The sequence below is a fragment of the Pogoniulus pusillus genome, chromosome 15 (assembly GCF_015220805.1).
Source record: "Pogoniulus pusillus isolate bPogPus1 chromosome 15, bPogPus1.pri, whole genome shotgun sequence".
Taxonomy (NCBI): Eukaryota; Metazoa; Chordata; class Aves; order Piciformes; family Lybiidae; genus Pogoniulus; species Pogoniulus pusillus.
The window spans coordinates 19,911,267-19,926,619 of NC_087278.1; the positions used below are offsets into that span (position 1 = coordinate 19,911,267).

Consider the following 15,353-nt stretch of genomic DNA (forward strand, 5'->3'; position numbering starts at 1 on the left):
CTCAGGGCTTGGGGTATAACTCCTTATTCAGCAGTGTGCTCTTGTGGCCAGCAGGGCACATCTGAGGTGGATTAGAAGGGCTGTGGTGTGTAGGACGAGAGAGGTTCTCCTGCCCCTCTTCTCTGCCCTGATGAGGCTGCATCTGGAGTACTGTGTCCAGTTTTGGGCCCCCCAGTTTAAGAGGAATTGCTTGAGAGAGTCCAGCACAGAGCCACAAAAATGAAAGGAATGAAACATCTCTGTTAGGAGAGCCTGAAGGAGCTGGGGCTCTTGAGCTTGCAGAAGAGGAGACTGAGAGATGCCCTCACTCATGTCTATCAATGCATGCAGGCTGAGTGCCAAGAGGATGGAGCCAGACTCCACTCGGTGCCAGGAGGGTTGCTGGGTGATGCCCAGTGACAGGACAAGGGGCACTGGGTGGAAGTGGAGGCACAGGAAGTTCCATGGAAACAGGAGGAGGATTTTTTCCCTGTGAGGGTGACAGAGCACTGGAACAGGCTGCCCAAGGTGGATGCAGAGTCTCCCTCTGCAGATATTCCAAACCCCCCTGTGTGATCTGGTACAGGAGATCCTGCTGTGGCAGGGCAGTTGGACTGGCTGAGCTTTGGAGGTCCCTTCCAGCCCCTGGCATTCTGTGATTCTGTGACAAGGGATGAAGCAAGCCCAAAAGCAGCACAAGTAACTCACTGGTGAGGTCTGTTATGCACATGTGTAGAGCTGGGCAGTAAAGCACAGCTAACCCTCCTGCCTTCCAAAACTGCATGCCCAGAAGCTGGGGGAGGTCTGCCTGGAAAAGCTGCAGGTTCAGTTTCTGGAGACAACAGGTAGCTGCTGCTGGCTTCTGGTTTGTCAGGCTGGGCCAGGAGCAGTTTGTGCTGCTGAGCTGCACTCAGTGGCATTGGTGTGGTGTCAGCTTCCCAGCAGAATTGTGCTCCTTCCAGCCACTGTAATCTCAGGCCAGCAGCTCTTATTACACTTTGCTGTGGATTCTGTGATTATTCATCCTGAGGAAATGTAGCAGAGCTTCCTCTTTGTATAGGCTTCAAACTAAGCATAGCTAACTATGAGACCAGAGGAACACCCCTGTAGCTACTGCATGCCAGGGAGGCAGGGCTAGGTATCCTGGCAGCTGTGATGAGCATCATAAACTGAGCTGATCCTTCAAGTTCCAGACTTGAGATAAGGCTGAGGTTTTACAACAGACATTATCTACTACTGAGCCTTTTACTTCGTTTGAAGACAGAAGATATTTATTGGCTGAATTTAATAGCTGAATTCCCTTAAAGCACTGAAAATGAAAGCAGCAGTTTAGGTTCAAATTTAGCCTTTACATTTAGAGCTTGCTTTCCCCCTGGCCACACACACACACACACACACGTGTAATGATGAAGTAAACTCTGAGCAGTTCTCAGGATTGTGTGGCCAGCTTCCAAGCACAATCATAGACTCATAGAATCAACCAGGTTGGAAGAGACCTCCAAGATGATCCAGTCCAACTGATAATAGCCTCTACATTGTTACAGGCACCAAATGAGTGCTGGCAGCTGTCACTAGTGGTGTGCCCCAGGGATCAGTGCTGTTCTATATCTTTATTGATGATCTGGTCGAGGAGATTGAGTCCAGCATCAGTAAGTTTGCAGATGACACCAAGCTAGGAGCAGGTGTGGATCTGCTGGAGGGTAGAAGAGCCCTGCAGAGGGACCTGGCCAGGCTGGATGGGTGGGCAGAGGCCAAGGGGACGAGATTGAACAAGGCCAAGTGCAGGGTTCTACACTTTGGCCACAACAACCCCAAGCAGCACTAGAGGCTGGGGACAGAGTGGCTGAGAGCAGCCAGGCAGAGAGGGAACAGTCTACAACTGCTGTCTACAGCTACCTGAAGGGAGGCTGTAGCCAGGTGGGGTTGGGCTCTTCTGCCAGGCAAGCAGCAACAGAACAAGGGGGCACAGTGTGAAGTTGTGCCAGGGCAGGTCTAGGCTGGATGTTCTGAGGAAGTTGTTGTCAGAGAGAGTGATTGGCATTGGAATGGGCTGCCCAGGGAGGTGGTGGAGTCACTGTCCCTGGAGGTGTTGAAGCGAAGCCTGGCTGGGGCACTTAGTGATGTGAGATCAGGCAGATCATCAGTTAGGCTTCAGATTTAAACTGACTTCAATCACAGCTGAGTTATGCTCTTCACCTATTCCTGCTGTCCCAGCCTGCTCCAAGAAAGAAGTGATGCTGCAGCTGATGCTGTTAGACACCATTAGGCAGCTCCGAGTCCCATCTCTTGGAGGGTTAGGGCTTTATTTTTTGCCTCTAGAAACAAGCATCTTTAGAGCATGTTAGGAAATCTTTATTTAGACTGAGCTTCCTCCAGCTACAAGAAATCAGCATGTGGCCCATGGCATTTAACTTCCATTTCACTTCAGCTGTTGATCATAGCCTTTCTGTCATTCACTTTTCTTGTTCTTTAGTATTGCCAGCCCTACTGTGGAAATGATACCTTTGGCTCTTTAAGAGCTTCTTATCTCCTGCTGCTGTGTCTCTTAATTCTCCACCTGAAATGGCAAAGCTGTACTGATCAAAAAAAAGGCTGGTACAAATCAGAGTTCAAGATCCCAGGTGGCAAGCAAGGAATGGGAGGAGATGCCTGAACAAAGCAGAGGAAAGGAGGGAGGGTGAAAAAACAACAACCTATGCACAGATAAAACATGAGAGCAGCTGTCAGGACATTTGCCACCTCTTTCCATGAGATGCTAGAGGCAGTTGGAAGGTTGCACACCTTGTAACTAGTCACACAAGCCTGAAAAGCATTGTGCTTTATGTCACTGTCTAACAACTCCAGGCTGGGTGGGGAATGGCTGAGAGCAGCCCTGAGGAAAAGACCTGAGGGTCTGGGCTGATGAAAAGCTCCACATGAGCCTGCAGTGTGAGTGCAGCCCAGACAACAACCCTGTGCTGGGCTGCAGCAAGAGCAGTGTGGGCAGCAGGGCAAGGGAGGGGATTCTGCCCCTTGGCTCTGCTCTCCTCACACCCCACCTGCAGTCCTGGGTGCAGTTCTGGAGTCCCCAGCACAAGGAGGACATGGAACTGTTTGAGCCAGTCCAGAGCAGGGTCATAGAGATGCTCAGAGGGCTGCAGCAGCTCTGCTCTGAGGACAGGCTACAAGAATTGGGGCTCAGCAGCCTGGAGAGGAGAAGGCTTCCAGGAGATCTTGGAGTGGCCTTCCAGTGTCTGAAAGGGGCTACAGGAAGGCTGGGGAGGGACTACTGACAAGGTCTTGTCATGACAGGGTGAGGAGGAATGGGTTTAAACTGGCAGAGGGGAGATTGAAACTGGATGTTAGGAAGAAGTTGTTTGCAGTGAGGGTGGTGAGACACTGGCACAGGTTGCCCAGGGAGGTTGTGCAGCACAGAATCACCCAATGTGATCTTTGAACTTCCTTGGAGGTGTTCAAGGCCAGGTTGGATGAGGCCCTGAGCAACCTGTTCTAGTGGGAAGTGTCCCTGCCTATGGCAGGAGGTTGGAACTGGCTGAGCTTTGAGGTCCCTTCCAACCTCAACCATTCTGTGCTTCTATATCTGTTCTCACAGGCCTTTTTCCATTCATTCTCCTGGGCACTTCTCCAGGTGTCTCTGGTCCAGCTACTTGGCAATGAGCTTGTCAGAAGGAAAACAATTCCTTATCTCCTTCCTTTAAAACTCCTGGCCAAGGAACTGCACTGCAAAAATCAACAGAAATAGTAAAGGCTCCCATAAATATTTCATTGTGCACTGCATTGGAGAGCTGTAACATTTATTAGTGCTTCTGTTATCAGCACTAGAAAACAGAGGAACAGGGAAAATCCATTAGTCAGGTTTCAGTGCATTTTGTTGCTCTTCATTCTTCTGTGACACAGGCAGCTTACAAGGTATGCATCCACTGGCTGATTTGTGGCTCATCAATCAGTGAGGCTGATGCATACTTCCAGTGGTCACCTAAGCTGCTCTGTCAAAGGCAGATAGAAATTGTACAGGACATATCATCTGTCCAGGTTTTGCCTCATATCTTACTCCAGCTGGGTGGTAATGTCAAGTTTTTCCAGGCTATCTGGCATCTCCATGGAGCTACACCCAGAAAGCCAGGGTTGGTGCATGTAAAAGAGATGAAGTACAGCACAGAAAAAGCCAGGGAACAGTTTAGTTTTCTTCTTCTTTTCCTTTCCTCTTCTTCTTTTTATTTTTCTTCTTCTTTTTATTTTCCTCTTTTTCTTTTTCTTTTTCTTCCCTTTTTTTCTTCTTTTACTTTTCCTTCTTTTTCTTTTTTTCCTTTTTCTTCTTTTCCTTTTCCATTTTTTTATTTTTCTTTTTTTCCTTTTTCTTCTTTTTATTGTCCTTTTTTTCTTTTCCTTTTTCTTTTTCTTTTCCCTCTTTTTTTCTTTTCTTTTCCTTTTTTTCTTTTTATTTTCCTTTTCCTTTTTCTTTTTCTTTTTTTTTTCCTTTTCCTCTTTTTTCCTTTTTATTTTCATTTTCCATCTTTTTTCTTTTTTCTGTTCTTTTTTTTCTTTTCCTTTTTTTTCCTTTATCTTTTTATTTTTCTTTTCCTATTTTTTTATTTTTCTTTTCCTTTTCCTTCTTTTTCTTTTTTCCCATTTCCTCTTTTTTCCTTTTTATTTTCCTTTTCCATATTTTTTCCTCTTTTTTTTTCTTTTTCTTTTCCTTTTTTCCTTTTTCTTTTAATTTTCCTCTTTCTTTTTATTTTTCTTTTCCTGTATTTTCTTTTCCTTTTTCTTTTTTTTTTCCTTTTCCTGGAAGCCCCCAACACAAGCAGGACATGGAACTGTTGGAGTAAGTCCAGAGGAGGCCACTAAGATGCTCCGAGGGCTGCAGCAGCTCTGCTGTGAGGACAGGCTGAGAGAGTTGGGGCTGTGCAGCCTGGAGAGGAGAAGGCTTTGTGGAGACCTTGGAGTGGCCTTCCAGGATCTGAAGGGGACCTACATGAAGGCTGGGGAGGGACTACTGACAAGGTCTTGTAATGAGAGGATGAGGAGGAATGGGTTTAAAGTGGCAGAGGGGAGATTTAAACTGGATGTTAGGAAGAAGTTGTTTGCAGTGAAGGTGCTGAGACACTGGCACAGGTTGCCCAGGGAGGTTGAGCAGCACAGAATCACCCAATGTGATCAAAGATTTCAAAGATCACATTGGGTGATTCTGTGCTGCACAACCTCCCTGGAGGTGTTCAGAACCAGATTGGATGAGACCTTGAGCGACCTGTTCTAGTGGGAGGTGTCCCTGCCTATGGCAGGGGTTTGGAACTGGCTGAGCTTTGAGTTCCCCTCCAACCTAAACCATTCTATGATGATTACAACCTCTGGTTTAAACCACTCTGCTGTTTTGTGCCAAGTAGGGCTTACTGATGACACAACATCATAGAATCATAGAATCATAGAATCATAGAATCAACCAGGTTGGAAGAGACTTCCAAGATCATCGAGTCCAACCTATCACCCAGCCCTAGCCAGTCAACTAGACCATGGCACTGAGTGCCTCATCCAGTCTTTTCTTGAAGACCCCCAGGGACGGTGCCTCCACCACCTCCCTGGGCAGCCCATTCCAATGGGAAATCACTCTCTCTGTGAAGAACTTCTTCCTAATATCCAGCCTATACCTACCCTGGCACAACTTGAGACTGTGTCCCCTTGTTTTATTGCATGGCACCAGGAACAGACTTGTTGATAAGTTAAATGCTAGGACTACTTAGTGCCATGATTGGCTAGGACTGGGTGCTAAGCTGGACTGGCTGAGCTTGGAGGCCTCTTCCAATCTGCTTGATTCTATGATTTTATGACTACTTCCAGACCATTTTTTTTTCATAGCTGAAAACATTCTCCATACCAAAGAGTCATCACACTGTTATTCCACTGTGGAAAGTTGGTCTTTTTCTTAGAGCAACTTAGGATGACTTTGTAGCTTTTGGGGAATCATAGAATGGTTTAGGTTGGAAGTGACCTCAGGGATCTTCAAGGGGGATGTTTCTTTCAAATAAAACCCTGCTTCCATTCTTGCCTGAAAAGCTCAGCTTGTATTGGCTGGAATGAGAACACATTCATGAAGTGATGTGTGCAGGCAGACTGTAAAATTAGCCAGAGCTTTCATGCATTACTAAAGCCAAAGATATAAAGCAAGACACAAAACACTGTTAAAAAAAACAACCCCAACAAAACCCAGTTCTAAAATATATTGACTGGAATTTTTGAAGCTAAGGGACTCAGCCACACAAGTCCCAAAGACGTGGGTGAGGTAGTTGATAACCTGAGTTTGTGAGCCAAGTTAATTCCTGATACAACTTCCCTGTCTCCAGTGGAGTTACACTGCAAGTGTCCTTGATAGATAATCCTGTTTATTCTCCAAAAATAACTTCTAACATGAGTGAATGGAAGTCCTGGGCCAAGTTCCACTCTGATTTAAACCCTGTGTGAAACAGCTGACTTGGAAGTGAGACATGAGTCTGTTCTTCTTTGCTGGGACATTACATCAATTCCCTTAGGTAATGCTTGTGGCTCCGAGAAACACAGCGGGAATCCAAGCTGCAGTTTGCTGGAGATTCTTCCCTCCTCAGCCTGCAAGCTCTTGCATTTCCTCAGCAGCCTGCAGCTCCCTGAAGGGAGGCTGTAGCCAGCTGGGGTTGGGCTCTTCTGCCAGGCAACCAGCGATAGAACAGGAGGACACAGTCCTAAGTTGTGCCAGGGGAGACCTAGGCTGGATGTTAGGAGGAAGTTGTTGGCAGAGAGAGTGATTGGCATTGGAATGGGCTGCCCAGGGAGGTGGTGGAGTCACCATCCCTGGGGGTGTTGAATCCAAGCCTGGATGAGTCACTTAGTGCCATGGTCTGGTTGCTTGGCCAGGGCTGGGTGCTAAGTTGGACTGGCTGAGCTTGGAGGTCTCTTCCAAGCTGCTTGATTCTGATTCTAACTAAGACTGGCAGGTCAAACAGGGGGCACACACCTTTGCTGAGGCAGGCAGGGAGTAATGCCCATCTTGGCATTGCTTCACCTAAAGAGTTATTTATGCCAGCTGCAGAAACCTGAGTGCTGCTGCTCCTGGGTGTACTGAATTCCTAGTGCACTCACTTCTGATTCTTCTGCTGGCAGAAGTGATTTCACTAAAAAATGATGTCATCTGGCAGCAAGTGAACACAGCATAAATGAAATGGCTCCACAGGAATGCCCCTGCTCCAGGGGGACCACTGCTGGGGTGGGCAGTGCAAGCCAGAAAGCTTGTCTCCAGACAGACAGCCCAAGCACTGGGCTGCCCTCTCCAGCTTTCCTCTCACTGTCTATTTTCTGGCAGATCAGGCAGCCAAGTCAGAGAATCACAGAATCACAGAATGCCAGGGGCTGGAAGGGACCTTGAAAGATCCTCTTTCAACGTGGCTGATTCTATGATCACCAAACTGTAGAGGTTGGAAGGGACCTCCAGGGACCATCGAGTCCAGCCTGCCTGCCAAGGCAGGATCACCCAGGCTGGCTCCCACAGGAAACAATGTGTAAGGAGAGCTTTAAGGAGCAGATGAGTTGCTGGCCTGTGCATCTTACCTGGATCTGTTCTGTTCCTCCAGCTCTTGTGGTACGCTTCCTGACCAAAAGGTTCATCTGGGAGTATGACCCGACACTAGGTAGGTTGCATTTCATCTCTTACACAGGGTGTGCTGCACACAGAGGCATGGCTGAAGTAATAGAAGGGCACAGAGTTACGCTGCCAAGCCTCAGCCAACCCTCAGATTTGCTGTGAAAATCTTCTCTGTGCTTGTTTCAAGCTGGAACAAATCCACAGGATCACAAAACTAACCAGACCTTGAGATCATTGAGTCCAACCTGTCACCTAAGCTCTGTAATTAACTGAACCATGGCACTAAATCCAGCCTCCTTTTATACACCCCCAGGGATGCTGGAGAGGGTCCAGTGGAGAGCTGTGAGGATGATGAGGGGACTGGAGCACTGCCTGAGGAGGAGAGGCTGAGGGCCCTGGGGCTGCTTAGTCTGGAGAAGAGAAGACTGAGAGGGGATTAAATCAAAGGGCTGAGTGGGACAGGCTCTGTTCACTTGCTCCTGGGATAGAACAAGGAGCAATGGATGGAAGCTGCAGCACAGGAGGTTCCAGCTCAGTGCAAGAAGGAACTTCTTGACTGTAAGGGTCCCAGAGCCCTGACACAAGCTGCCCAGTGAGGTTGTGGGGTCTCCTTCTCTGGAGACTTTCCAGGCCTGTCTGGATGTGTTCCTCTGTGATCTGTGATAGATTGTGTGGTCCTGCTGTGGCAGGGGGGTTGGACTTGATGATCTCTTTGGGTCCCTTCCAATCCCTGTTGTCCTGTGAGCCTGTGATCCTGTGGCAGTGACTCCACCACCTCCCTGGGCAACCCATTCCAGGCTCTTGCCACTCTCATGGACACAGTCTCAAGTTGTGCTGGGGGAGGTCTAGTCTGGCTGTTAGGAGGAAGTTGTTGGCAGAGAGAGTGATTGGCATTGGAATGGGCTGCCCAGGGAGGTGGTGGAGGCACCGTCCCTGGAAGTGTTGCAGCAAAGCCTGGCTGAGGCACTTAGTGCCATGGTCTGCTTGACTGGATAGGGCTGGGGGATAGGTTGGAGTGGCTGAGCTTGGAGGTCTCTTTGAACCTGCTTGATTCTATCACAGAGTCATTTTGGTTGGAAGAGACCTTTAAGATCATCAAGTCTAACCATTACCCCAGCACTAAGCCGCATCCCTCAGCACCTCACCTACACAGCTTTTCAATCACTCCAGGGACAGGGATTTCACCATGGGCCTGAGCAGCCTGGTTTGGGGCTTGACAACCCTTTGGAGGAAGCAATTTTTCCCAATATGCAAACTAAACCTTCCCTGGCACAACTTGAGACTGTTTTGTCTTGTCCCATCACCTGTTACTTGCAAGAGACCAACCCCCACCTGGCTCCAGCTTCATTTCAGGGAGCTGTAGAGAGCCAGAAAGTCTCACCCTGGGTTGATTCATGGTGAAGAACTTCTTCCTAACATCCAATCTGAAGTAATTTTGAAAGGGCAGGAGCAAAGCAGTTGCAAACTCTTTACCTACTAAGCAACAAGAAGCTGTGCCAGAAGTCAGTGGGACTCTGACAAAAACATCATACTTACAGTTCATTTCTCATGCTGAGTTTTCAGCCACTCATTAGCCCTCTGATGCAAGGAGTCCCAGATAATTCCTATTTTTAGGACAGTTTTCACTAAGCTGTACAAGGCCTGGTGGAAATTCAACATTATCCTAAACCAAGGCTAAAAAAAACCCCAACCCTTTGTCCTCTTAATTCAAGGGTGGTACATTTTAGCTGGAAAGGAAAAACACCACCTTATAAATATTCTTTACTACTCTAACCTGCCAGAAGAAAATGAAAGACCATATTTTTAGCAGCATCTGGATATACTGCTGCAGCCCTAGGAGCCAAATTAGAAGCCATGAAATTAGTTGTTCTGGCAGGAGGAGCATCACTGAGTCTCGCAGCCTTTAGCACATGAAGCTACTGATGAAGTCAGGGCTTTGCAGCTCTGCCACTTCTGTGCCTGGTGGGAGATCTGTGCAAGCATCCCTAGGACAGCTGCACCTTCACAAAGGCACATATTGCAATGCTATTTATTTCACTCTTCTCAGCCAAAGGGGTAATAACCACAGCAAAGGGCATTCTGTGGGGAGTGTTCACCACCAGGCTTGACTTATCCATCATTTCTCAGTAAAGGGCAAGTCACTGTCAGCATCTTGGCTTGTTGGCTGTTTTGCTTGCTTGTTTGAAAGCAGTTCTTAATCTCTCAGGATAAGTTGTTGTCTGGCATTGTCAAAGCAATGAGAGTGGAAAAACACTGGAACAGGTTGTCCAGAGATGTGGTTGAGGCCACATCCCTGGAGACATCCAAGATCAGCCTTGATGTATCGCACAGTATCACAGTATCACCAAGGTTGGAAGAGACCTCATAGATCATCAAGTCCAACCCTTTACCACAGAGCTCAAGGCCAGACCATGGCACCAAGTGCCACGTCCAATCCTGCCTTGAACAGCTCCAGGGACGGCGACTCCACCACCTCCCCGGGCAGCCCATTCCAGTGTCCAATGACTCTCTCAGTGAAGAACTTTCTCCTCACCTCCAGCCTAAATTTCCCCTGGTGTAGCTTGAGGCTGTGTCCTCTTGTTCTGGTGCTGGCCACTTGAGAGAAGAGAGTGACCTCCTCCTGGCTACAACCACCCTTCAGGTAGTTGTAGACAGCAATAAGGTCACCCTGAGCAGCCTAATCTAGTTGCCAAGGGGGAGGCAACAAACTCTTCTCAGTCGCATCCTGTGGCAGGTCAAGGAGCAACGGATGTAAACTACAGCACAGCAAGTTCCACCTCAACATCAGGAAGAACTTCTTTGCTGTAAGGGTCCCAGAGCACTGGCACAGGCTGCCCAGAGAGGTTGTGGAGTCTCCTTCTCTGAAGCCTTTCCAGCCCTGTCTGGATGTGTTGCTGTGCGACCTGTGCTAGATTCTCTGGTCCTGCTCTGGCAGGTGGGCTGGACTCGATGACGCATGGAGGTCCCTTCCAACTCCTAACATGCTGTGAGCCTTTGTGATCCTCTTTCAATCTTTATTTAGAACAAATCACACAACTGTCTCACACATACAACACAATGAGGAGGATCCCGATGTAGCAATGGGCTGGAACTGCACACTGTTATCTGAAAGATTGAATGTGTTTGCTCAGCATTAAACTTAGTTCTTGTTAGCTTCCTCCTCTTGAGGAAGAGGGTTGGGTTACCATATGGCTTTCACCAGCATTCATTAATGGGTATATATTTTTTACTGGAACACTGAGGGAGCTGGGTTTGTTTAGCCTGGAGAAGAGGAGGCTCAGGGGTGACCAGCAGTGTGCCCAGGTGAGCAGGAGAGCCAATGGCATCCTGGGCTGGCTCAGGAGCAGTGTGGGCAGCAGGACAAGGGAGGTTCTTCTGCCCCTCTGCTCAGCACTGCTCAGGCCACACCTTGAGTGCTGTGTCAAGTTCTGGGCTCCTCAATTCAAGAGAGGTGTTGAGGTGCTGGAAGGTGTCCAGAGAAGGGCAACGAAGCTGTTGAGGGTCCTGGAGCAGAGCCCTGTGAGGAGAGGCTGAGGGAGCTGGGGGTGTGCAGCCTGCAGAAGAGGAGGCTCAGGGCAGAGCTCATTGCTGTCTGCAGCTACCTGAAGGGAGGCTGTAGCCAGGTGGGGTTGGGCTGTGCTGTCAGGCAAGCAGCAACAGAACAAGGGGACACAGGCTCAAGTTGTGCCAGGGCAGGTCTAGGCTGGATGTTAGGGGAAGTTGTTGTCAGAGAGAGTGATTGGCATTGGAATGGGCTGCCCAGGGAGGTGGTGGAGTCACCGTGCCTGGAGGTGTTGAAGCAAATCCTGGCTGGGGCACTTAGTGCCATGGTCTGGTTGCTTGGCCAGGGCTGGGTGCTAGGTTGGACTGGCTGAGCATGGAGCTGTCTTCCAACCTGGCTGATGCTGTGATTCTGTGACGTTGTGGAGAGGTTGGTGCTGGTCTCTTCTCAGAGGTAATTAATGATATAACAAGAGGGAATGGCCTCAGACTGCTGTGACTGGGTAGGTTTAGACTAGATACTAGGCTGCCAGCAAGAGTGGTCAGACATGGGAATGAGGTACCCAGGGGAGGTGGTGGAGTCACCACCTCTGGAAGTGTTTAAAGTCGTTTGGATGTGGTGCTTGGGGATATGGTTTAGGGTGAACCTTTTAGAGTACAGATATGGGATGGACTTGGTGATCCTGAGGGGCTTTTCCAACATGACTGTTTCTGAGATTATGTAATTCAGTGATTAATATATTGATAGTAGCAGGTAAAAGAACATATTGGAGTTCAAGTTGTCCTCATCATTATTCTCCCAAGATGAGATTTCTGCTGTGAGCACAGACTGAGAGTTGGGGCTGTGCAGGCTGAAGCAGAGGAGGCTCCCAGGTGACTTTCTCATGGCCTTTCAGGATCTGAAGCAGGCTACAAAAAAGCTGGGGAGGGATTTTTTAGGCTGTCAGGGAGTGACAGGACTGGGGAGGATGGAGCAAAGCTGGAGGTGGGGAGAGTCAGAGTGGATGTGAGGAGGAAGTTGTTGAGCATGAGAGTGGTGAGAGGCTGCAATGGGTTGCCCAGGGAGGTGGTTGAGGTCCCATGGCTGGAGCTGTGTGCAGCCTGCTCTAGGGTAGGATGTCCCTGGGCACGGCAGGGGGTTTGGAACTGGCTGCTCCTTGTGGTCCCTTCCAACCCTGCCTGATTCTCTGATTCTGTGATATCTGGCATTTCTTCATCTTGACAGATGAAAACAGTCCCATACTGGATACTTCTGCTAAAGACATTGAAGTGCTGGAGCATGCCCAGAGCAGGGTAATGAAGCTGGTGAAGTGTGTACATAAAGCAGAGGTGTTGTGAGAAGTGGCTGAAGGAACTAGGGCTTAGTTTGGAGGAAAGAAGATGGAGGGGAGACATTCTTAGCTCTTTCTACCTGAAAGGAGCAAGTTGAGCATCTCTCTTCTCCCAGGTAACAAACAATAAGACAAAAGGAAAATGCCTGAAATTGTACCAGGGGAGGCTGCAATTGGATGTTGGGAAAAAAAACCTCTTCCCAGGAGGAGTTGTTAAGCACCAGAAGAGGTTGCCAGGGGAAGTGGTGGAGTCACTATTCCTGGAAGTGTTTAAAAGCTGTGTAGATGTGGTGCTTAGGGACATGGCTCAGTGGTAAGTTGGCAGTGCTAGATGAATGGTTGGACTGGATTTTCAAAGGCTTTTCCAACCTAAATGGTTCTGTGATTGTGGAGCCTAAAAATACTGGGTCTGGCTAAGGCGCCGCTTACGCCACAGCCCCAGGGTGCTCCACAAAACCGAGCAGCACAGCTGCAGGGGGTTTCTTGCAGAGCTGGGAAGCTGTGCTGTGTTTCAGCTGGTCTCCACTCAGAGTTTCTCAGAGGAAGCATGAAAGCAGCATTCCTGTGTACCACTGCAGCAGCCCCTACCAGGGACAGGGTGACAGCAAGCTGACAGCTGCCGCTGAGGCAGCTTGGCTTGAGCAGAGTTTGCAGCCTGCAAGCAGACACCCTGCAGCTGCACCACTGGGCTGTGCTGCCAGGCAAGCAGCAAGAGAAGAAGGGGACACAGTCTCAAGTTGTGCAAGGGGAGGTCTAGGCTGGATCTTAGGAGGAAGTTGTTGTCAGAGAGAGTGATTGGCATTGGAATGGGCTGCCCAGGGAGGTGGTGGAGTCACTGTCCCTGGAGGTGTTGAAGCCAAGCCTGGCTGGGGCACTTAGTGCCATGGTCTGGTTGATTGGCCAGGGCTGGGTGCTAGGTTGGGCTGGCTGAGCTTGGAGGTCTCTGCCAACCTGTTTTATTCTATGATATATACATATACAACTAGGCAATAGCCTAGGATACCCTCCTGGACAGAGCCATGGGGCTGTTACCACCTAACACTACATTATCTCTTTCTCCTTACCAGTTACCCAAACAATGATTGGCAGAGAGGAGTAAAGCAAACTTGAGAGAGGAGCAGAGGAGGAAAACAGAAGGCAGAGAGAGAGTACTCCAAACTCTAAACTATATAGAATTTTCTCAGACCAGTGGAATGGGATAAACATAACTCTTATATTTTGTTCCACCCCTTAGAGGGTAGAGTCCATCCTGCTGGACTCTTTCTGCAGTCTCTGGAGAACTCTACTTACAATTAGAGCCCTACTCCTAAACTGTAGCAAGAGCAAAGTGAGGATACATCCAAACCAGCTTCCATCCAAATGGTTGATGACCAAAAGCAGTTTAGCAGTGTGCTGGTTTGAGCCTAGCTGGGATATTTTAGTAAGAGGAATGAGATGCTAGGCTGTGAAAAGGGAACAGTGGTGCTGGCTGCTGCACTCAGAGGCTTGCTGAGATGGATAAAAACAAGAACACAAATATAGATAACAGAGTTTGCTCCTCTGGCTTTGGCTGCCTCCCTTCTCTCCCTAACCTGCTCTCTGTGTGACTAATCCCTCTGCTTCTAACCCCCCTGGCCGACCCTCCAAACTCACCCTGAACGTAAGGCAAAGTCTGGGATGAAGTAGAGGGGTGGGAAGAAGGCAGAAGGGTGGTTGGGAGCCCCTCCTGGGGACTCTGGTTTCTGGCAGGGCTGTTGTGTTTCTCTATTACTTTTAACTTGCATATTTCTGTCTACAGCTGTAGATATTGTAACTCTCTGCTTGTCTCTTGTGCTAGGCTGTGAATAGAAAACTCCATTCTTCAATTTCCAGCTTGGCTGAGTCTAGTCTGGGGGATTTCACAAGAGTGAGGGGGGAGGCAGGTAACACCCAAACCATCACAAGCAGTGGGGCACCAAGAGCTCATTCAGAATAAGCTACTCCAGCAATATCTTCCTGCTTAGTGTTATGCCAGGGTAAAGACCTCAAGTCCTCAGTCCAAACACAGTTCTCAAAGGGCTGTCTCTGCTCTCTGGTTTATTCAGCTAACACGTTGTCTGGCCAGCTGAAATGCCACCTGAATACTAACTCTTCATCCCCAGCATTGCTTTCCCTGAGGGGCATCACAAGCTGAAGAGACACGTGGCTTTGTGTGCTGTAGGTGTCTATGCTTCTTGACTCGTGGCTCTCTCAGCAAGTTTGCCTTAACACTCCTGAAGGTTCACTGCCTGACTCTAGCATAAAAACAAAACACAGCTGAGAAAGAAACAACCCAGACAGCAAAAATAACCTTAAACAAATGGGCCTGCTCTAAAATAAGCATTAATAAATCATTAACTGAATGGCCCCTTCAGCCCTAGGCTGTAAAGGTTGACAGAGCAGCAGTCCCAGGAGGAAGCCTCCCTTCCCAGCCCTGTCTTCCTTCTGGGCACTGCAGGTCTAGGCAGTGCTCTGGACCAGCTCATTGACATGCTCATGATTAAACCCAACCACTTCCCACAGCCAGCAAAAGAGGAGAGTTCTGCCCTTATCCTGCAGAACTTTGCCTTCTGCATATTTCATCTGAATGCCCATGTTGACAACTGCAGCTTATCCAAGCACAAGCTAGGAATAACACATGTGGGCCAGTGTGGGCCTTGAGCCAAGAGGAGACGTAATGGTAACCAACCATCTGGGGCTAGGAGGAATGGCTGCCAACTCCTGTTTCAGGAAGTACCCTGACAAATGTGTAGACACTTAATAAATTGCTGGAAAGGAGCTTTATTTTCAAGCCAACAAGCTCCAGCCCAAGCTCTGGCTGCTGTTAGCATCCTCAGCCTTTATGAACAACATTATTCATTTCTTCTGCCTCGGTGCTGAAGGGATTCACTTGTCAATAGACCAGACTGTGCCTTCCTAGGTATCCTCCTGGCCTTTCC

The 15,353-nt window shown here is 48.7% G+C and overlaps 1 protein-coding gene across 4 annotated transcripts in view; it reads left to right on the forward strand.

Moving 5' to 3' along the window:
- Positions 1-15,353, forward strand: part of RERG (RAS like estrogen regulated growth inhibitor) — a 100,804-nt gene that overhangs the window by 70,630 nt on the left and 14,821 nt on the right. For 3 of the 4 annotated variants that reach the window (XM_064155621.1, XM_064155620.1, XM_064155623.1), the window contains one exon: positions 7,575-7,631. The exons of the other annotated variant lie outside the window; for it this stretch is intronic. In XM_064155621.1, coding sequence (XP_064011691.1) covers positions 7,575-7,631 — 57 coding nt within the window. The remainder of the gene's footprint in view (positions 1-7,574; positions 7,632-15,353) is intronic. 4 annotated transcript variants of the gene reach the window in all.